The 23,807-nt window shown below is 40.3% G+C and overlaps 1 protein-coding gene across 1 annotated transcript; it reads left to right on the forward strand.

The window, feature by feature from the left end:
* Window positions 1–1,700: 1,700 nt before the first annotated feature.
* HABP4 (hyaluronan binding protein 4) lies at window positions 1,701–23,041 on the forward strand. Its single transcript, XM_086480340.1, has 7 exons — window positions 1,701–2,019; window positions 9,809–9,956; window positions 10,868–11,029; window positions 13,043–13,126; window positions 19,834–20,002; window positions 21,730–21,912; window positions 22,991–23,041. Exons 1-7 carry the CDS (start codon window positions 1,701–1,703, stop codon window positions 23,039–23,041), a joined length of 1,116 nt encoding a protein of 371 aa, XP_086336466.1.
* Window positions 23,042–23,807: the final 766 nt, after the last annotated feature.

The following is a 23,807-nucleotide window of genomic DNA, read 5'->3' on the forward strand; positions in this document are numbered from 1 at the left end:
TTCCCTGTGAACAAGCCGTTGAATCTCCAGGAGCATTTGCACTGTTGGTCATATTCATAAAGCTCAGAGATGGTAAAAGGACTTGCAGCTCTCTCCAGGCACTGCTGGCTGTGACTGACATGGTGTAATTAAGAATGAGGCCAGTTTGTAAGGAAGTATGCGTATGTATGTATCCATTGCTGACTAACTAGCCTTTAGAGATAAGAAAGAAGACGTGTATCTTTCAAAGTTAGCCAAGTGAAGGACACCAGGTGGATTCCTCCAATCAGACTGTGGGGCTCAAGGAACACAAAAGACTGAGCAGGAGAGATAGGGAGGGCAGCTAGCAAGAGCTGGTTCTGCAGTTTGGAAAAGACCCAGGATGATACAGGGCATGTGCCACAGGACAAATTCAAGAGTTTAACCATGAGGAAGACTCAGGTCTTCACATCCCAAACAACCACCAATGGAGGCATAACTTGGATGGACTGAGGTGGGACTATGGGAGGACATTATGTTAATGAATTCCTGGAAATTATTAGAATAACCCAAACTTTTCTTAGAAATGTAATCAATATGTACAAAAGCTGTAAATATAAGGCAAGAATCCTAACGCATGGGTGTGCACGTATGGCAGGAGCTATCCCCTGTGCTGCCCGGTGCTGCAATAAAGAATACCTGCTTCATAACACTGGGTTGTTACTGAGCTTTCTTTGATTCAATGGCTCCTATAGTCACAGGAGTGCCTGCACGTATGGTCTCAGGCCAGCGAGGCTTAGTGACGGCTGGGGAGCTCCATTCACTGGTTTTGCTGAAGAGAGCAGCTCTCCACGTTGAACTGTGAAACCCTTGCTGCTCGCTGTAGTGCTGTGTTTGGAAGGTGTTGGAAGTGTTACTCCCTGTGCTTGTGGAGGTCTGCAGACGTAATGAACGTCACTGCAGTTTTAAGTGGAAAGGGGCAATTCAGAAACTTCGGGGGAATACCAGGCTGAGTTTATGCAAGTGTGCTGGCCACCCAAAGCAGAGTTGCCCTTGGAGCCCCCTCCCAGTCCAGCCTGCTGTGCCTCTCATTAAAGCCACTTGTTAGAAGACATGGGTTGTGTCGAAAGACGTGTGGTGACACAGTTATGTGATGACATCGTATTATAAGTGCTCACGGAACCGTCTACCCAGACACGCACGCCAAGAGCCGGGGCGATGGCCAGCCTACGGCGGCCGCTGTATCCGAACAACGGACGGGCCAGCGCCCCCGCGGCCGGCCCCGGGCGGGCGGCAGCGGGTCATGAATAATGGCTAGTCATGAATAATTAATCACCTCGCACGTCCTGAGCTGCACACCCCGTTGGTCAGTGGTTCATTATTGACTGTGCTGGCACTGCACGCTAATTGGCCGGAGCCGCGCACAGGGGCGGGTCGGGGCGAAGCCTAAATTCGGGATTGGTTGCTCGCTCTTGCCGTTATTTAGCATTGGTAGCTCGTGTTGGCGGTGGGTGGGTCCGGCGGCGTTGATAGAGGGCGGCTGCGGGGCAGCTCGGAGCTGCGGAGCTCGATTGGCTTCCGCAGCTCGGCGGAGGGTGAGGTAGCGGCAGAGGCGCGGCCGTCTGGGTAGTGCCGGGCCGGGGCCGGGGGGCGGCCGTACCCGTGTCGCTCTTTCCCGTTCCGTGCGTTCGTTCAGCCCTGCGCAGCGGCAGCCCCGGGCACGCGGGGAGTCGTCTGCGGCGATGATGAAGGGAACAGTGGGCAACCCAGTGGCTGCCGTCATGCAGGAAGGCTTCGGCTGCGCCGTCGCCAACCGCTTCTATCAGCTCCTGGATGACGAGTCGGACCCCTTCGACATCCTGCGCGAGGCCGAGCACCGCCAGCAGCAGCGCAGGAAGCGCGACGAGGCAGCGGCGGCGGCCGCCAGGAGAGCCGGTCCCGGCGGCAGGGCAGGCGGCGGCAGGAGGGAGTCGCAGAAGGAGCGCAAGCAGCCGGGGAGTTCCCTGGTGCCCGGCGGGCCGCCGCAGCCCGGTACGCCGGCGGCGGTGCCGCCTCGAAGGGGCGAGGCCGGGGGGCGGCTCGGGGCGGGCGGGCCGGCAGCAGGTATTCCTGGGGGGGTGGGGGGGGTGGGGGGGGTGGGGGAGTGGTGTCCCGGCGGCGTGGTGCCGGTGCGGCGACCGGGGCTTTGCACCGTGGCGCGGCACGGCTCGCCGCTGGCTCCGCGCTTGCCCTGCCTCTCGGCAGCCGTGGTGTGCCGCGCAGCCGCTTGCCGGTAGCAGGTTCAAAGCAGGGCGAGAAAACCCAATTTGTTGTATTTTTGTCGTTGCGAATACGTACCGGAGAGTCTTCTCGGAGAGACGAGCGGCAGATGGGGTGGCCGTGGCTGGGCACGGTCCCGGCGCGGTCTTGCGGAGCTCTCCCGGGTTAGGGAGGGCTTCGGAAGGGGAACGGGCCTTCGAACGCGCGAACAAAAACTTTAGAAACGGTCCCTAGAGGCAAATCGAAGAGCGTTAACTCTTCCGTTGTAGCATCTGGAATTTTAATGCTGGTTTAGCATCCCTGTTGATGCATTTCATCGCTTGTCACCCTAGCCATTTTCCTTCCGTGTTTGGTGCTTCCAGGCTTGTTTTCTTGGTACCTGTGAGTTTTCTGGCACTTCAGCTTCGTCAGGGTCATAACGTGTCTAGGGATCTGTGCTCAGTTTGCCTTAAGCTTGCATTGATGCCCAAACCTTTAAATAAAAACCTATTTCCTGGGTGAACTGTATAGCACAAGGTTAAGGAATGGACGAGGCTGGTTGTCAGCTGCTAAATGTTGCTTGGGGTAATAGGTAGCCAGTCTGCTTTTGTATCAGAATGTCTCACACAACCTTCTTTGCAGCTGAAGGCTTTGCTGAGCTGTAGCTCCTTGCATTTGGAAGCATTTTTGTGAGGCCAGTTGTTATTACTTACCTGGTATTGAGCTTCAGGTTGCTGGATCTAAAGCATCTGAGAGCGGGCTGATGATTTCCAAATACTGAGAATCTCTGCACAGATCACTGGTTTTTCCCTCTTTGAGTTGTTGTAAATTCCCCTTCTCCTGCAGCAGGCAGTGAAGCTTAACACATTAACTATTCTTAAGATACTAATTTCTTCCTGTAGTGAAAGTTCCTGTCAAATTCACAGTAACTGGACTGTGTGATTTAATGCCTTAGAAGAAGGTGTGGCCTTTGAGTCAGAGTTATTGCCTCCTCAAGTCGTTGCCAGTGCTGCCAGTTCTGTTGCTTAGACTTAGTCTTAGACCACTCCGACAGTGGCTGTTTGACCTTGCGGAGCAGAGAATCTTTCAGTGCCAAATACGCACTACTTAGTGAGCATCTTTGCAGAGGATGATCTTAACAAGTTGTCACTGTCCCTTTGGACAGTTGTATGAAATGCATCTTTTGAGATTCCTCTGCCGTTATTGTGTGGCTTTGTCAGAGGTCTCTGCCTGTAAGACCAATACTCACACTAGCAATGTGCTTATTTTATTTAAAGGGTACTTTGCTGTGGTTGTCAGCAGAAAGCAAAGGAGCTTGTTCAGTTAACAGCAGTCTCACCTTTTGATGAAAAAACTTCTTGAACAAGAACTGGTGGTTATCAATAACCTACATGGAAGTATGTGAACACCATCCTTTACCTCCTGTTTGTCTATAGGTGTCTTAAGCATACAGATTCTGAGTGTAATTCTGTGGTAGTACAGAGTGACCCTGTGAAGTGTCTTTGTTTTCTGCTACCTCGATATTAAGAAACCCACTTTCTCAATATAGAGACATCAGGCATGTGCACCTTGTTTTAAATTCCTGCTAATTTAAAGTGGAAAAAAGACTGCTGGCTTATAGTAGGCTTTGTGAAAGTGTATTAATGTCTAAGGAAGAGTTACTTGCTCAGAAAAATGCTGCACTTCTTTAGAGAATTTTGTGTGCTCTCTAAGTTTGTTGTGGGCTTGTTGTGACGTAAGAACTGTAAATGTATAGTGCTCAGGATGCTGAACCAGGGCAGAGAGTTGAGATTGGTCCCATCTCCGTGCTCTTCCTTTGGGTGCGCTGTCTTAACGAGTATGCTCTGTAGGACAGAGATCACCCTTTGACGTAGGGCAAATACAATGATGGTGTAGCTGACAAATACAGGACAAGTAGAGGCTTGAGGGAAAAATCTAGCATTTTTTTGGCAGCGGGTGGGCAGCTTTTTATTTGAGCCTTACAAAGTTAATTTAATTCTACAGTATTCAACCAGAAAACTTGTGGATACAGTAAAAGATTAAAGGGACTATCAGCTTAATGGTTGAGAGTGAGTAACCACTCAGGAAGGTCCTCGTACCAGCTCACTTTGGCGTAAAGCTTCTAACCATGGATGCATTGCTAGAAGAGTGCACCTCTGTTTGGGGAAATAAATAATATTGATTAAAATTACTAAATTGTGAAACTGATGACTAAACTGTTCAGAAAAAAAAAAAACTTTCCAAGCTTTCTTACTGATATTACCCCCCCATTTCAGGCATAACTCCCTCTAGTTTCATTTCACTGATTAGGAATTAAACAGCGTAAAGAAGCATCTAGACCCATCTGAACAGCTGAATCAGTTTCTCATATTATGGTTGAAATGCCAAAATTCAGTCCGTGTTGTACTAGTGTTCATAGAATGATCACAGAACAGCCCAGGTTGGAAGTGACTTTGAAGGATTGTCTGCTCCAACCTTTCCTGGGAAAGATAGCCTAGAAGAGATAATCTGGCATCCTGTCCCATTGCATCTTGAAAACCTCCAGTGACAGGAACTCCACCATGTCCTTGGGGAGGTTGTTCCAATGAACAATTGTTACAAATTTCTTTGTTGATGCTGAGATGATAGCTCTGCTCGTGCAGCTTGTACCTGTTGCCACTTGTCTTCTCTACATGGCTCCTTGTGAAAAGAGAGCCTCCATCCTCTTTGTAGCTGCCCTTCAATTACTGAAATACTGTGATTGTGGCCCCCACTGAGCCTGCTCTTCTCCAGGATCTAGCTCCTTCAGTCTTTCCTGATAAGGCAGGCCCTCCTAGCCCTTGGATCATCTTCAAACCCTCCTTTGGACCCTCTTCAGACTGTTCTGTGTAATTACTGGGGTGTTTACTTGGTTGGTTTACAAAAAGTCTTGTTAAAAGTTTCACAATTTTTGATTATTGTATTATTTCTAGAGCATATTAAATCTCAACAAAATAGTCTACCTTTAGAAAGACTTGAAGCTAGCCTACTCTTTGATCTTGCAATATATACAAAATTTTGCAGTAGTCTGAGAGACTTCTTTCAGTGTTATGTTTTGGTGTTAGAGTGAAAGATTTACTGATAAAGTTTTGTAAGTAATTTTTTTTTAGTTCTTCACTGCCTAACTAAGTAAAAAATAAGGAATTTTTACTTAATTTCTGGAGATGTTTTCGGTTTGAAACAAGCTTCCTAAGAGGACTTTGCCAGATAATCCAGTGCTTGGACCTCTAGGATCCAGACTGTTTTTTATGAATTGACACAACTGTGAGGAGACTGGTTTTTAATCTTTCCATAAGGAGAAAATGGACTCCTATTTCATAGCCTATAGAAACCTGCACTTTCAACCTTAATGATGTATTTTTTTCTCTTTTACTGGCTGTATTATTTTTTAGAGTGTATGCTGAGGATTTGGGTAAAGGCTGTTTGTAGGTATTACAGCTCTTATAATTGCACCACTTAATGTTAACTCAGTTCATTCTTAGCACAGTGGCCAAACTGCATTTGCCAGCTCTTTATTCAAAAGGCCCAGTTGCAGAGCTTGCATTCTTTACTGGTCCAGGCAAATTCAATTTGTTGATCATGCAGTAATAAGCTCTGTTCTGTTGAAATCTCTAAACCTTTGTTGCTAATACCTCTAAAAGGTTTTCTTCTTTCATATACATTTGATGACTCGTGTAACATTTAGATATAGTTCCTGAATACTACGTGTTTGAGGTTTTTGGCTATGATTTTAAGTTAATATGGCACAGAATGTTTCTGGGCAATTTTATCTTATACTGACTGCCATTTTCTTATTTTTAAATAATTTAATCTGATATAGTTCTTTCAGTTACATAGTCATAAGGATTGTCCAGAGGAAAGCTGTAGCAGGCAGTTCTGTAATTGAGTACTGACACACATGAAAACAAAATACCACAGAACAGAGTCTTAACTCCATGTGTCTTTCTTTGGTGTGTTGCATGCAATAGCTGAAGCCTTTTTTGTGTGTGTTCTGGGATACTGTGGTATTATTCTGCAAATCGTGTAATTAGCTATGCTTTAGTTCACAAAATTAATTGCTTGAAGTTTGGAATTAAAATCGCATGGACACACGCATGTGAAGGGGTAGAAGTGAGTTGTTGCTTCTGCAGTCTTAAATTGACTGTACTCTGAAATATAGCAAAGTAAGTCCCTGAGAGCGTGAACTGTCTTTTACTATTTCCAGTTACGCAGCTTTATTGTAAAGGAAGATCAGTTGTCCCTGTGTAGATATTTTTGTGTTACCGAGGTGGTAATGAAGTAGTGTCTTTGCATGCAACCATAATTAATGACAGAGGTCCTTGAATTATAGCACAATTTCTCCACTCGCCCTCATTCCAGACCAACTGGAACAGTACTCCTGTTTGGGTTTTGTACCTACTTAATTTCGTCTGAACTCCCATTAAATTGTTTATTGAGGCTCAGATTTTTTCATTCTAAAATGAGCTGTTAAGCTGAAAGCAGAGGAAAGAAGGGTCTCTTGGAATAAATGTAAAGATAGATTTAAATTTAGGACCAGTGGTTGTGCTGGTGTTTGCTTTATTTTTAACGTCTACAAGGCAATTGAAACTTGTCTGAAATGAAAAATTTTAAGCACAGCTTGAATTTTTTGTGTGTATGTAGATGGGTGCAGTAACCTCCTGGGGAAGTGGTGGTGAGGTGGGCAATGGTGGGCAATATCTTCAGCTGAATACAGATGACAGGTGTAGCTATAAGACACAGGAAAACCACCTTAAAGAGAGGCTAAACTTGGTAACTAGGAAAGAGTGATCTTCAGTTTTCAGCAAGATGTTTGTAAGACCTCAAGTAGATGATCCACAAAACTCCAGAGCTTTTTTTGTGGTTTTTAAGAAAACCTGCATACATACCAGTCTATATAACCAAACAAGCAGACAAAATTGGGATGTACTTGGAGAGCTAGTTAATGAGCATTCAGGGAATAGCCCAGGTTTTTTTTAAATGAAAGCTATTATGGCACTGCTACACAAGATTGCTCATGTTTTGTTTGGGTTTTTTTGGCTTTGTGTTTTAGTTTGTTGGGGTTTTTTTGTTTTTTGGTTTTTTTGTTTTCCCAAAGTGTAGGTGGCCCTTCGGCTCCTTAAAAATTAGTTTGCATTGGGACAGACATGTGGCAGAGGATTAAAACCAGATAGCTTATGCTATCACTGTGCCAAGCTCCAGTTTAGTTTGTCCTTATATGCAGAGCTGAAAGTTGTGCTGGTATTTGAGCTGATTCACAAGTGGGTCACAAGCTTCTGCACTGAGGGTGACTTGGCTTATTAGAGAGGTGTAGTTGCTGCGTAACATTTTAATCCAGTGTTGCATGTCTGTCAAACCAGTTAAAAATGTTTTTATACAGGTAATAAGTGCCACAAATAATCATTCTTGTATTTAAAATCCATCTGCAGTAATTATAACGACCTGTTGGAATCAAGGTGAAATAGCCTTGCACTGAGATCAGAGTAGAGCTGTTTTGTCTAGCATGGTTAGTGCTAGTGACATGTAATACACTGGCATATCTGGCAAGATGACGTGTTTTGAAGTAATTTTAAGTACTGCATAACAGAACCACAGACCATCTTTTAAAAATTACTTTGGCATCTTCATTTTTTTGGCATTGCTTTATTAATTCTAAGGAGCTCTTTGAGTCTGAAAGTGAAATTGAGGTTACTACTAAGTACCTAGGGAAGGTGGTCTCTGACTGCTGCATTCTTGCCAAATTGTTCTGATTAGAATAACTGTTGTTTCTGATAGCCAGTGAGAGGCTCAGAAATAAACAAAAATACACTCTTGTTGTGTAGTGAGATCCAAACAGAGTAAGCAAAAATGAGGTCAGAAATGAGCAGTCACTTTTTCCACAGCAAGATTCCAATTTGGAATTAACACTTGCATGTAGTCAGTGGTGTAGTTGAGCTGTGCATAGAGCAGATGTGTTTGCAAACAGCATGTACAATTCTGTATTCTTTATAATTTTGCTTTTTATTGAAGCATCCTGGTTTGAAAAGCTTACTCAGAAACTGATTTCAGAAGTTGTCCTTTATCCAGAGATTACATTGTAATTTTTTGGACACAAATATGCTTGCTCCTGTAAGGATCAAGCAACTCCAAACCTTGAGAATTATGGGAATGTATAATGTCGAGTGGTTTGTAGTTTAAAGAAAACCAAAGCTACATTGCTTCTGGAGCACAAATAAAACTGTCTTCTGTGTACAGATATTCTTCTGCGTAGCAAAAAGCATTATTTACCAATCTTCTATCTTATTCACCGAGTGGATAGTTCTTTGAAGTTTTTGTTTTAAAGATGATGTTACAGAATTCATGCTTGCCAGCTAAGCTTTGATTGAAGGTGATCTTATATGAGCATTGCTATGTAGCTAGGAATTAATTTGTATCTTAGTATTGTGACATAGAGTAGGCTTTTTTTCCCTTTGTGTGCTAGCGATAGTAGCCGGGACTGTCACTTGTCTGCTAACCTGAGTTCAGTAACTTGCTCAGCATTGCATAGGTGCTTCATGTGGAAAAAATACCTCAGTTTCATTGGTCTGAGAGCAGTGTTTCTGTAGCTCCTTGCTTGATTGAATTAAACCAACACCTTTTTCAGCCAATAGTGTAAGTATAGGGGCCTAGCAGACAAAAGGCTTTCTTGCTTCTGGAGAACTTTGTCCTAAATAAAGCACAGAATTTGGGAAAATGGGGAAGAAAGCACATAATGAACTTCAATCTTGTGCTCAATATATATGAGTTGAGTGGATAACCTCTATTTCTTCTTTCCTATAATATAGTTTCCCTGCATTCACCCTGCCTGACCTGCTCCTCCCTAACCCCGACAACATCTGAACAAAACCCCAAAAAGCTTAAATATATTTTTCTCTTGGAATATGACATTCTAGAATCAATTAGTGGTGTTAGAGCCTTGGGCTTCTGCCATTTAAACTCAGTGACTTGTAGTGTTGGTGAATGGTCCTCTACTCTCTAGAACAGTACTAGAAGGAGGTGACCCTCTTCTGGTCATTGGATACCATACCTGTGAGCTTAAAGTAGAGGTGCAGGCTCAGACTTGTAAATTCAGCTCATCTGGCAGGAGGTTTGTGATCTCATGATGAACAACTAATGTCTGTCTCCAGCAGTCCTTTTTCCCCCCACCTTTGTTGCTACTACAGCCATCTTGCAATTCGTGTCTTCCATTGAAGCTTCTCTCCCATGTCCTTAGTACATTAGCAAGATCTTCGAGAGCACTTGAGAGAAACAGCATTTGTTCTCCATTTCCGTGGCTCAATGTGAGGAAAATGGGATTTTTTCTTTGGCCTGTCTTATCTGGAAATGTCTGAGCTGTGTCAACACCCGTAGTATTTTTCCCTGGAGCAGGTTCATCAATACAGAAGGAAAAGTAAGTAGATGTCTTTAAAACAGAGAGTGTCTGACAACATTAACTGTAAGTACTTTTAATATTTTGGTGGAGTTGGGATTGGAGAGGGCAAAGCAGAAGGCTATAAGGTGTAATCAGCTTATTTCAGTGAGCAGTTTGGTAACTGCAACTGTTAGTAATCTATGTGTGTGTGTGTGTGTGTTTCTGTAGGTCAGAAGCGAGCACCTAAGCGGGGAGAGCAGCAAAGATTTAATAACAGAGGAGCAGAGGTGAAACAAGACAAAACTGAAGGGAGGCCATCTTTCAGGGAATACCCTTCCCATGAAGCAGAAAAACAAGTAGAATTCACAGTGGAAAGGTATGTATCATGCAGGGAGAAGTAAGGTGCCTCATGGAGAATCTGCACAGGAGTAGCAAGGGGAAGACTTAACCTTCTTAAAACAGATGTAGTAGCCAGATGTGACTTGAAGGCATGGTTGCGTTATTAGTGTGTAGATTTGTTACAAGACAACTTAGTTCATGCCTGTCAGAGCTGTAATTTCAGATTCCTCGCGGATTGATTTGGAGCAGTTTTGTTAAATGTTAGAAATGCAAGGTGAAACTGAAAAGTGTAAAGATCTGAAAACATAACCCCTGGTCTGTAACGTAAATGTTCATTTCTGAGCTTGTGTACCAAGCTTTGTAGAACATGTCGTGCAGGTTCCAAGTTGAATGAATCTTACTGTTCAAACTGAAAACAAACCTTTGTCATACTGTTTACTGCTTGGACAGTGAATATATGTCAATTTTGCTTTCTTTAGAAGTACTAGAAAATTCCACCAAAACCTTTAATGCTTAAGAGAGTGTCTGTTCTTACTCTGCATCACAATAGCTGGTGTTTAACAACTTCCCTGAAATTTTTAGCAGTTGCATATAAATCTGGGTTTAGATGGTGGAGCTATTGCCTGATAAAGTTGCTGAAGATTTGACAGTTTTATAATGTTTTATTTAACTTCTATAACATTTTCAGTGTTAACAATAAACAGCTGAACTTTCTGTTCCTGTTATTTGTAATAATTTCCCCTGAGTTCAGTTTAAGTCCATTTTTAATGACAAAACTAATACAACTTTATTGTGTGCTGTGTAAAGATGCACTGTAAAAAGTGTGCAGTAGCTTTCATATACTGATGTCTCTTACAGCTGCACAAATACAACCGTACAATTACTTTTTTTCCTCCTTGTTAACTGTTCTGTAGGGACAAAAGTCTGACTAGCAATCTTCTTTTTTAGACCAACTGAAAAATTAGACCGTGAAAGACCAATAAGAGGTCGTGGCAGAGGAAGAGGTGGAATGCGAGGTAGAGGAAGAGGTGGTGGAATAAATAGAAGTTTTGATGGCTTTGACCAAAGAGGAAAACGTGAATTTGAAAGACAAAGTGGGAATGATAAAACGTGAGTGTTCAGTGTGCTACTTCTCACTTGGTGTACAAGTAAACAACAGTCAGCACTGCAGTAGTGTCTCTTAAGTATTCTGTTCCCTTCTTCTGTGTACAAGTTGGTTGGCAAAAAGTCAATACTGGTTTTAGTTTGAGGTCCTAATGAAAAAAAAAAAAGCTCTTAAACTCACAGAACCCTATTTCTTTAGAGGAATGAAAGCAGATGACAAAAGGGTGGAGGTGGAACTCGCAACTGGGGAAAAGTTAAAGTTGGTATGAGGTACAACATCTGCTTACGCCCACCATAGGTCATCATTTTCCATGGCCCACCTTAGATTGTCATTTTCTGTTCATCAGTTTCACATCCATTTTGAGCTTTATAAGTCTTACTTTCTATTAATTGTGGTGAATGTAGTTTTACAGTTTTCTGAACTCATCTCCTGCCTGTTGGTGAGATTAAATTGTAGCAAAACAGATGATGTTTCTTCAGTTGAAACTGCCAAAGTCTTTTGACTGGGGCCAAGTTGTCGTTTTACTGAAATAATGACTTTTCTCAATAGTCAAGTAAGTGGGACTCTGATATTTAATGGCATTGCTATACATTGCTGATTGAAAGATTAAACTCTGTTAGTGGGCTTAAAGTCCAGTCTCTTTTTCTCAAGTTTTATCGATAATTTCTAAATTGAAAAGCTGTAATACTGTTCATTGTGGCTCTGAAGGTAATATTTAGCTGAAATGCATTTTAAAGTGCACAGGAGGATCATCAGCAGAATGTGATGTCTTATTAATGGTCAGTTAGATTTTAAAAAACTCCACAAACCTGGGAATTTTCAGTTCAGTTCTATTTCTCCTACTCATTTCTGTTTGGATTTGCAAAAGGCTCACTGGAAATGTCATCTGTTGTCCATTCTTTGCACCTGGGAATATGCTAGTTTTTCCAGTAGCTTTTGCTCTCATATGTGTATATTTATAGAGAGAAAGCTCTTCAATTGAAGGCTAATAAAAGACAAGAGGCAGCACTTTGAACTTACAGCAAACATCTTTGGCCATGTACACATGCATTCAAAAAGTGTTTTAAAAATAAAATTCTATTTTTAGAACTTAGATTGTGGATTCAGACAATCTTTCTAAAAGGTTGAAAAACAGAGGCTTGATGGTTGATAAATTTGGGGCTTGATATTCTATGTTGTTCTGAAAGGTTGTACTAACTTCTATCTCTTCCATAATAATTCATACTAAAGGTAAAAGATTGGTTAGGTATTCTGGCTTTTCAAAACAAAGGTTAACATAGTTCTGAGCTGACAGCACAAAACAAGCTTCTGTAGGCTATTGGCAAAGGTGTGAACCTCATAAAGTACAAGAAATTTAAGATCCTTTATATTTATTCTCTCAAGTTTTTTTTTTAGTTCAGTAGTATCAGAATTTATGATACAAACATGGGGTATTAATCCTTTTTTGTGATGTGAGTCTGGTAGAAGTGACATTAAATTGGAGTTGTCTAAACAATTCTAAAAGCATGCCTGTGCCTTAATTGTGCTCAGTGATGCACCAAAGCTAAAGGTGTTAGTTTTAAATATGCATGCCTACCAGTGGAATGAAAGTAAGTATACTACTGCTGTCATTTGCCAGGGAACTAATGTCCGTGTTACAGAAAATACAAACTTTGAGTATGAATTTTACCATTTTAATAACTGAAAAGAAACAAAAAGGCAAACCCAAACATCAGTGATATTCTGTAATCAAGTACTGCTGTTGGTATTTATGATTGAATTATTTCGTATTCATGAATGAAAGTACATAGAAGTGGGATTTTCCTAATACTTTTCATTTTGTTAGTTGCTCAACTAGTCACTTGGTAGATCTACTTTCTGCTTATGATCCTAGAGGTTTTCTCCTCTATTTTTTCCTCTCCAAAGGAATTCTGGAAAAAAGTGATGTATTGATTTGCAAGGTGTTTTTTGTTTGTTTGTTTGTTTTTTTCCCAATGTGAGCCATGAAGACTTTGTGGGTTTTTTGTTTACTGTTTTAGTGGGATGGAACAGACTGCTCCTATGGAAGAGACTGCAGAAACAGCTGAGCAGCCAAGGGCACCTGAAGGAGAATCTCCAAACAAGTAAAGTCTGACTAAAATATTTTCTTTCTAAATGCAAAGAGAACAATTACTGTTACTGATATTCTTGTTTTGGGACGCAGCCTTGAAATGTGAACTGTGAAGTTTTGCTAGTGCACATATTTAAAAATAGAAAAGCTTTGTCTATATTTGTGAGTAAGAAAATTCATCCCTAATTCTGACTAAAGCTTGGTTTATACAGCTTCAGATTGCATTTAACTGTCTAGTGATTCCTAAGATTTGGTGATAATTTAAGGAGGAGCTACATATTGTCTGTTACCTTTTTAAGTTGGCTAATTTGTAAAATCTACCCTGCTTTTTGAAGTTCTCTGAGAAGAAGATATTTGAGGTACCTATGCAATTGTACAAACGATTAAAATACACTAAGATAAAATTCTCTAAGTCACTATTCATCAGTCACTAATACCATGCAGTTGTCATTTATTCATGAAGGGCCTCTGTAGAACTTGAAAAACTTGGTGGAAATGGTCTTGCACTAAGCCTTAGAAGTAAGGAAATTGAGAGAGAAACCTGGCCCTCATCTTCTGGCCTTCATTCTGATCAGTGTCCAGTGAGAATTTACTTCACAGTGAATAAAAACTGGCTTAAGAAAAAGCAACTAGACAATCTTGTCAAAGTAAGAGACTTGAAAGAGAAATTAAATAGCATGTGGTGAATATCTCCTAATGAGTGAAAGAGGGTCAGTGCCATATGTCAGCCTTCTTGACTGTTGCTGTGAAGCTCTTTTTAACCTAATGATGCAGATACAGCTATTAGTAGCCTTGGTTCATTACTAAATTATAAAGCTGACTAGACTACAAAACCTGTTTTATCTGTTCAGGTTGTATAACCTTGTAAGAAGTGAATAGGTACAGCTTTGATTCTTTTAATTTTAAACTAGCTTTTAGTATCTAGGTAGAGGTGTGTATACCTGGGGAAATCTGTCTCTGAAATTGAATCGCTATGATTTGATTTCCAGAGAACTTTCTAGACTAATTTAAATCAGATGAGTAGTGTAGATAAACTCCCAAAAATGCACTGTATTAGCTGAAGATGAGAACAGTTACTTAGCTTTTTTCATCAACTACTGGTACCTTTACTTGTTTCAGACTTTTATTTGTTTCTACTCCAATTCAAGCTCTTTGTAGGTATGTCCTGACATCAGTTCCCTGTGGAGCATAAGGCAAGACAAGTATTTGTAGTGGAAAAGGCATCTGACAGAATCTGCCAGTTGCTTTAATTCTTTTCCCTTTCTCGGAGATCACTAGGTGTTCGGTCAGACGATGAGCCTTTCTGGAGATTTTGCTCTTCAAGTTTTTGAAAAAAGCTTTGTGTAGGAAGAGTCCACTGAAATCTGTAAGATTAAAAAACATGCGACGTACAAGTACAAAACTGCACTGTGTATTTTTTCAGTGTGGTGAATACTGTCCTGAAGACTCAAAATCTGTATACAAAATACGAATTACATATATGTCATTGCAATTACCCTTGGGGGTAGTGTCAGCTTGGTTACTCTGCGTTTTAAAGTAGAAGAGGAGACATTGTGTGAGTAGTGCCTAGGTAATTAGGGATCGTTGTATGGCACACACATTAACAAGGTGGAATTATTTTTGTTGTTCTTTTAATATTTAAAAGCAAACCCAGAGGGGTATGATTTTCAGGCTTCAGGATGTATTTTAAGGTCTTGTGTGCTTAGATTGCCCCTGTTCTCTAGAGCTGTTGTCGTCTTCTGGCAGGTACATACACCAGCAAAAAATTCTAGCTAGACTACCTTCTGCTTTCATTACAGCCTCAATATTGAGGCTGTAGGGATGTGTGTTCGCTTAAGCTACTCCTAGGGTTGTTCTCCTTTTGACTCTCAAGTGCAGCTTGGAATCCATTTCACTCTAAGGAATCCATTTCTTTTCTGCTGCTTTATTGTGCTTGTGTGCTTGTATCAAGGAAAAGATGGAAAACTTGTGTTTGTTTCTTCTGTTACTCTCTTTCCTGTTCTAAGTGTTTTCATTTAAAAGAAAAAAAAATAGCAGTATGCCTGGAAATTGGGAATAATCTGTCTGTGTGAAATTACAGTATAGCTTTCTAGTGTGGTACTGGCTAATTTAAATGCAGCTCTTGAAAGACTTTTATGAGCTTGTGTAACTTATGGGGTCTTGCTTTCAGGACTGTCCCTGTTGCTGTTCTTGAGCTTCCATTTGCAAAGTATTGCAGGACAGGGTTTTTTTAAATACTTCTGTAATATAAATCAAGATACTACTTTCTGTATCTTCAAATGTCCTTGAGTATATCAACAATATCTATCAGTTTATAGCATCCCAAACTGCATGCTAATAGTTAGGGATTTTTTCACTAATAACTAAGTATAAAACATACATTAGTGCAGCAGTATAAGCTTTCTTCACAGTGGCTTTCTGTTGAACTTATCTTCACAATCTAACAATGTAACACATTTGTGTTGACTGGTAGTTAAAATTAATAGATTTTTCATTCAGTACAACACATAGTCTAATAAATTCCTATCAAAGGTGTTTGCGGAGTTAGTATTTATTCTGTGGGGTTTTTTCCATTTCTTTACATAGGATTTTCTTCCTTTTTTCATGGAGCTATGTATTCTGGTCATTTAATAGGAAGCTTTCAAAATTTATCTTGAAGTTTGCTGCGCTATTTTCCTTTCCTGTTTGCGTTCTTGTTTGAGTGACATAAAGCTATCCATAGACCAGGCCAGATTCGTGTTACTGATTTCTTGATAAAAGCTGAATAAAAGTTTGCTTTGCGTAGGAGAATAATACAAAACCTGATCTGAAAAAGACCAGCTGTTGCTTTTTTATGGTATGAAAATAATCAGCCAAACAACTTAGCTGCATGCCATTCTTTTCCATCCGCATTCTGCATATTAACATGTTCACCTAGAGCAGTTCCCGCAAGAAAGGTATGCGCAGTAGACAGGATGTAGCTAGAGGTTTATGGTCATCCATTGAAGCAGTAGGAACCATTATTGAAGGCTCCTGTTTAGTATTTTGCTATGTACTTGCCTTGTGAATTCAGCTTGTTCATGTCCAGAGGCTGAGCTTAGGTGTCTGGCAGTATTTCATAAGCATGACTGTTCGTGTGCCAAGGAGCTCATCAACTTGATTAATGAAAAAGCACACCAAGCAGTTACTAAAAATGTGTAAGGTTAGAAGGTGGAAAGTAATGCACAGAGTGCACTTCCATGCAGGCTTGGTGCCCAAAATAACCTGCTACAGTTGAGCCTGTCCAAAATGTGGTATGCAGGTTCTTGTTGCTGTGCATCACTAATGGGACGTGTTTCCCCTTGGGAATCTCAGCATCCTAAAAGAAATTTGTACTGCTGATAACCTAGCAGTTGAAACCATCCTTTGGAATAAAAATCAAACAGTACTTTGCAATTGAAAACCCAAACCTTTGCAGCGTAAATCCACCAGTAGTTCCTTTAGAACAGTCAAGTGGTTGTTTTTTGACAGATGTGTACTTTTCAAAGCAATACCTCTGGTTTTTTGGTTTTTTTTGAGAGGTCAAGTTGTTGTGTAGTGAGATGTCCTCGTGTTGTTTTATGATCACAGAAATTTAGATCTGAAAGGGGTCCTGCTGACCCAAGACATGACCAAGTATTCCTGTGCTACTTCTCATACCTGTCTAGTTGATTTTAATGTTCTCTGCTGATAGAGATTTCAGTGTCTCTTGATGGTCTTTACAGTACTTTGAAAACAGAAACTACTGTGTTTGGGTGAGGTTTTTTCCTCCTGAGTGTCTTGACTTAACATTATAGATATGCAAAATTTTCATTCTTTTGTGGTGTTATGTATATTTCCTCCTCAGCATCTCTTTAAAGGCTTCCCATGTAGATCATGTATTTTAGACCTCATTATCTGTCTTACAATTCTATTCTGGACTTTCTACCTGTTCCTACATAGAAGACACTGCTCGGTTGAGACCTTGTTCCACCCTACCAGCAGTGACCTCTGTTCTGAACAAAGCTGTTGATGTGTCTCCTTATAATAGTACGTCGTTGTAGAAGATAAAAATGCCATTGAAGTTCAGCTTAACTGGGTTACCTGCAATACTCTTGCACAGTTTGGGGGATTGGGGTTCATCCTTCAGAGCTTCTGCCTTGCTAGTGGTTCCATCTGGGATTGGGCAGCTGATACTTCTGCCTGAGGGTACATATTTCTGTTTGTCCCCATGACTTCCTGGATGTAGTTGTTTTTGTTGTTTATTTTCAGATCACTTGGTTGGTGTAGCATCTCATACCACTGGTCAGTTCTTCAATATTCTTGAATGCTTGCACTATTGCCCTTTTCTTTCGCAAGGTTTGTGCCGTATAAAATGCAGTAAATGTATTATGAATTACAGTGTGGATAGCTGCACAGAGCTGGCCTTAAAGCTCTGCTCAAATGCTTGTTTTTCAAGTTGAAAGATGGATAGCTACTTCTCAAGTACTTGTTAAACCAGTTCTGTATCTTTCTATATTTCTTGCCAAAGACTGAAACAGTGTCTCCCTAGTGTGGTGAAAACTTAATGGGAGAGGAGGACAAAAGATTTCCTGAAGGTCAGATATGTAATTTACTGATTCTGTTCTGAGGTAGCGGCTTAGGAAGACATTAAACCAATTTAATAGAAGCCTCTTTTTGTTAGTTTACTTTCTCTTTTTTTTTTTTCTTGCTTTGGGTGCTTGCAACTAATCTTGTTTTTCCATCACCTATCCCCAAAACTGAAGCTTTAGATAATTGATCAAAAATTCTATGGCTTCTTACTCTTGAGGACAACAAGTTGAAATGTTTGGGGTGCAATTGGTTCTTATTGATCTTACAAGTGGAACGGTACCTGTTGGTGTTTTTCCAGAAGTAGCTGCCTCTTTCACCAGTATCCTTTTTATTTAACTCAGTAAGCTGGTTATTTTTTTTCTTAACCGTCCTTCTAATATAGTTTCAGATCTTCTTAATCAGTATGGAACTACAAGCTGCTTACCAGTCTTTTTAACCTTCAACTTCTGGGTAATATAGCTGGAATTTTCAGAATAACAGGTCATGAATGCATGTCAGAGGGTAGACATGTAGTATAGGTCTTGTGTATTTTTTGTTTCTCTGTGGAGTGCATTTGAAACTGTGTTGATCCTAGAACCAAAATTAAGAGGTGTCTTACTGTTCAGTTTGGCTTCTACCTGTCGTATGCTGGGTGCTTCAGGAAAATATTGTATAATTTTTTGACTGGCAAGAAATAGAACACAGTTCTCTGCAAGATCAAATAGAAAGTGGGAGCAGGCCTGTTCCTATATAGGCTAGTTCTAAATGTACAGAACACTCCTAACACATGGGAGTTCTGATGTGTTCTGATGTGGTGCTTGTCAACTTCAAAAGCAAAATGCCCAGTTCACTGTCATTTGACTCTGTCTTTCCATGATAAAATACATTTCCAACTTGCATCTAATCAACAGTATATTTACATTGGAAAAATCATCAGCATTTGGTAGAAGACTTGGAACTGCGATTGAGTGAGGTAAAAGAAATCCATAGTTCTTCTACAGGAAGGGACCTAATGAAATGATTTTCTGGAAAAATCAATGTTAGGGAAATACTTAACCAACTTTGACTGCTATTGCAATGCGTAACAGTTCTGTGGGAGAGAAGGGAGACACGATTTCTTAAGTGTCTGGGATTAATCAGTGCAGGTTTTCCTGTAGTTCATGGTATGTGACTTGTTTCTGCAGCAAACAATTACGGTGATGAAGCAAACTGTGCTCCCTGCATGTGGTGCTGCTCAGTAGGGCATAGCTTTCTGCAACATCATTAAAAGGTCCATCTGCAGTGTAATCTCATAGCTGATGGTCCTGGGCAAGTGAGTCTTGGTCAGCATCAGAAAAGTGTCAGAAGAGTAGTCAAGCAGTGATGAGTGGAGAGGAATCTTTAGTTTTGTCTTTGACAGACATAAAGCTTTAGGCTTCATTCTTTACAGTTCAAAAATAATGCAAAGCAGACTCTGACATACTCCATATGATTCCGCTGAACATATCATCACTATTGCACTTTGTCACAAGTTAAAACTGGACTAGGATTAATCTGGTTTTGCCAGGTGATAAATACTGTCTGCTTGTGTGCTACTGCATCTGACCAAAGAAATCAAAGGAGCATCTTGTGAAATTAACAAAGCAAATGTTAATAATTACCTGGAAGATCCCGTGGTGTGATCATCGTGTCTTTTTGACTGAAAGCTGCACTGAAATGTGAATCCATCTCATACTGTCATCCTGCAGTATGAGTCAGAAAAACCATGCAATTGGGGTGTTTTAAAACTGCTCAATATGCTTTTTTTTCTATGGCTATATTTGCTAGGAGTAGATCCACTGTTAAACAGTAGGGTTGAGAATATGCCAGATCAAAAGACAGTCTGTTTTTGTTTAGGATCTGAAGTGCTTGAACTTACAGTGAGAGTGGATGAATATCAGAACTTACTGCAGGAGGATGGAGACAGCATTTGTTCGTATGACTAATTTCAAACAAACTATAAGTATATTTTCCAACGTATATTAATGTAAAACTCACACATCAAGTTACTGTGGGGAGTAAGTGAAATTTAGGATAGTAGTTTGGTGAGAACATGCAGAATGATTTGTTTAGTATCCTTTAGAGATTAGTATTCTTGTTCATCCTGGCATGTTGCAAGCTAATGGTTTTTACTTTACAACTATAAACCTTTAGAGTTGCTGAAGGAGAGCCAATGGAAGAAGTAGTTCAAGAAATGACGTTAGATGAGTGGAAAAATCTTCAGCAACAGAATCGACCAAAGCCTGAATTCAACATCCGGAAGCCAGAATCCACTGTTCCTTCCAAAGCAGTGGTGATTCACAAGTCAAAATATAGCGATGATGTAAGCATTGCCTCAGGAATTCTGTAAACTCTGCTTTATGCTCAGGGTCAGGAAACTGTCTCTATTCTTTTTCTACTAGTTTTAGTATAATCTGAACAGACTAGAAATCAGTGCCTAAGCTTTGTTACTATAATGACATATGTGTCCCAAACTTGATTTGAACTTACCATCTGTTCATTTTCTTCTCTGAGATCATCACTCCTATTTTGTATGCAAGTACATGAAATATATCAAGTTGTTCTACCTTATGGCTCAATCTTACCGATATAAATCCTTGCTGCTGCCACCTATGTAGATCTATGGTAATGCTGCAGGAGAGAAACTTGGTTTACTAAACACTTCTTATCCTAACTTTCAATCCTGTTTAGCTTACTTGCCAGTATACACTTGCATGTATATATTAATACTGGGTTTTGGCATCTGTTAGTGTGGATGCTAAGTATCCTATTTCTCATCTGTGCTGGATCCCAGCTTTCATTGTGCACTTGGAATATATGGATTTTTTTTTTTCTTGGTTTTAGGGTCTTGCTTCTTAGAATAACTCTGGAGAGCTTGTTCTATAGTGCTTTTCCCCCCTGCCTTTTCCCTAACTTTTATTCCATGATATTACTGGGATTGACATTTCAGGGAGAGTGTCTAGTTTATTGGTACGATTGAGGAGAGAGAGGAGGCTTCTTTTACAGATTCTTGCTTAGATAGATTTCAGATTTTAGGGGTCACAGAAGTATATACATGTGCTCATAGTCTCACATGATGAATTTTGATCCTTAAAGTCTGCGTGCACGTATGAATACACATACTATCCTTTGTCTAGTTATAATATTAACATCAAAACTTGCAGCTTTTTAAGCCTTAATCGCTTTAGGTCATTGAGCGCTTCCAGGGGCAGACTAATACTGAAGTGGCCTGCTTCCTTTTTAGCATGGTGTTTGGTGGTCACAGTTGCCATTAGCCCCTCTTCTTTCTCTGAGGGAGGTGGTGGTAGGATTGGGGAGAATATCTTTCACAAGCTCTGAAGAGAGTATGCAAGTGTGTGAAGAGTGCATGCATGTTCCTGTTCTTCTTGCCCATAAAGTTTCTTCTTGGCTGGCCGTATCAAGGGACCTTGTCAAAACGAAAATAGAATAGGAGGTGCAGGAGTTGTGTAACATGGACAAGTCCCTGTATTAGACATTGAATAAAAGAAGTGATTCATCAGTATGGGATGAGTTTACATGTATGTTACCGTTGCTACAGTGCACATTAAAATTATGATGGGAAATACTCTTACATCCAGTAGCTACTAGGAGTACACAGTTAAAACAACAATAATCTCATAGCTGCAAACAAATAGACTAACAGATCAGTTAATAGCCAAATACTATGGCCTTTTAACCATTACTTGAAGATAATTGTAGGAGTAAGTAGCTTAAGCCTGATTCTCTAGTCCCTTGGAAAACCTTGTAGATAGTATTTCTGAAAAACCTCTTCAGTGTTACGGAGCCAGTATGGAAGATTTTGTTCCATTAGTCTCTGAGCCAACAAAAAACCTGTCTCAGGTGTCTGGGAAGCTACAGTTGCCTCGCCTCTGTTAAAACCCTGTGCAAGTTAAGACCTGTCTCCTATTCTGGATGTCATCTTGATTTATCTGCTTCTTATTCTGTAGTACAAGCGTGTGTGTCTATGCATCAGGGAGGGGAGAAGGTTGTACCTGGAAGCAACAGGCTTTAACCAGATCTACTTTTTAGTTGTACAAAGACGACTTTGAAGATGATTCTCATGTCTTTCGAAGACCAGTGAATGACATAACATCTCAGCTGGATATTAATTTTGGGAGTCTTCCTCGCCCTGGCCGTGGATCAAGAGGAGCACGAGGTGGTCGTGGTCGTGGCAGACGAGTTGAGGAGACAGCACCTCGACCAGAATTAATGGTTTTTATGTTTTTTTTTTTTTTGTTGCTTGCTTGGGAATTTTTTGGTGGTTGGTGTATGTGTGTGTCCTGCCCACTTTTTGTGTAGAATTATTGATTTCTGTAGTGATAGCCTTGTTTCTAATTCCTGCCTTCTAGTATGTTGGCCTGGTTATTTTGAGTTGCTAACCCATATCATGTTACTTAAATTAAATACCGGTTCAGGCTCACAACTCTTAACACATAAATTTCAAAAGATCTGATTACTAGTTGCTGTGATGGTAACTAGAGGAAAGGATGCCATGAAGATTTGTTTCTGCAATGCGTTTTGATATAAATTGGTAAGTAATTAAAATTACTAAAGGATTGTATGCCTTACAAAAAAAATTCAGTATAGTACAGTGATAGCACTTTGATTACTGAGTGAGATCATTAAATCTGAGATCCTACAACAAAATCCTACAGCATCCTACAGAATGATACAAGTATTCAATACAATCCTTAAAATAAAATTCCACTGACCTTTTTCCCTTAATAAAAAAAGGGCATTTGCACACTGAAAAATTATATCTTTATTCTTCATATTATCTGTGAGTCTCAATATACTTCTGTCTAGCGTGAGTAAAATACTTTAAGGTTGGGAACTTACAGAATGATACGGAAGTGATTTGAAGCATTTACTTCATCTGAATGAAAAAGGCTCTTTATAATAACAGCATAGGGTTTAAAACGACAATCAAGTATGTGCAGTGGCCTTAGAATGTAAAAAGATAATAATGCTGCTTCTAAATCCAGACAGTGTTTTGGGTGAGATTGCTTTACTTTTTTTCTTCACCTCAGTGCTGCAGAACTTGTGATCTTCTGGTCCTCCCCAAGCAGTAGCAGATCAGCATTATAAATATGTTCACACTGAGGAAATTATAGTAGTCATAACTTCCAAGATAAATGCTTAGCATTTCTGTGATAGTGATGGATACAGAGCATTTAACTTGAATAGAAGAATGAACCCTTTTCAGGGTAAAATAGATGTATGTAGCTGTCGGATGTTTTCAAAATGCATTCACTTTTATAAAGCTTCCTTTCTTACTTCATAGGTGCAGCTTGTTGCTCCAAATCCTGATGATCCTGAGGATTTTCCAGCTTTGGCTTGAAAAACTGTCATGAATGGTGGTATCTCAAAGTAGCTTTGTAGTTCTGAAGAGACCAGTTTTATGCTGGTATGGATAAAGAAATCCTGTTTCTACTGGAAAAGCTGTTCAGGTGTTTGGTGTAGAATGATCACAGCCCTCTGCTAATGGAGTTGTCTTCCGGAGATACTGGTGGACTGGGATCCTGTCACAGGTTCCAGTGTCTGCCTCTGTTTGTGAAAACTCTGTGAAGGCTTACAGTACTTCACTACAAGGCTTCAAATGAAGTTCAAGAGTACAGTGTTTAAAAATGTGTATGTAGAGATTATATGAGGTTCTCCATGACACCATGGTGAAATGTAAACTGTAGAACATGGTCTGTAATTGTATTTCACTGTACATTTGAAAGCTGCTCTCCCTGTTTCTTTGAGTGAAGCTTGTATTTCACACAGTCATGAGTTGCAGTTCTTCGGAGTTTGGCAAATAAAGGAAAGTGCTTATTGGATTGGGTTTGAGGTATTATTTTCACAAGTCAGAGTAGCAGACTGAAGCTTTTGATATTTGGATGTAGTCGGGAGGGGCAGGACCCAACAAACCTAAACAGCAGCCCTTACTCGCCCAAAAAAGTGAACATCTCTCTAAACAGAAGTTATTTTTAAAATGAAGGCAGCACAGATGCTTTTAATTGATAGCTAACCATAAGTCTTGCTTCAGTAACAAGATGTAATCTGCAACTACTTTGAAGATGTTGAAGGTGAAGTAAGAATTTTGAGCTAAAGACAGAGCTAAA

This window comes from Leptosomus discolor, chromosome Z (assembly GCF_034619465.1).
Source record: "Leptosomus discolor isolate bLepDis1 chromosome Z, bLepDis1.hap2, whole genome shotgun sequence".
Classification (NCBI taxonomy): Eukaryota; Metazoa; Chordata; class Aves; order Leptosomiformes; family Leptosomidae; genus Leptosomus; species Leptosomus discolor.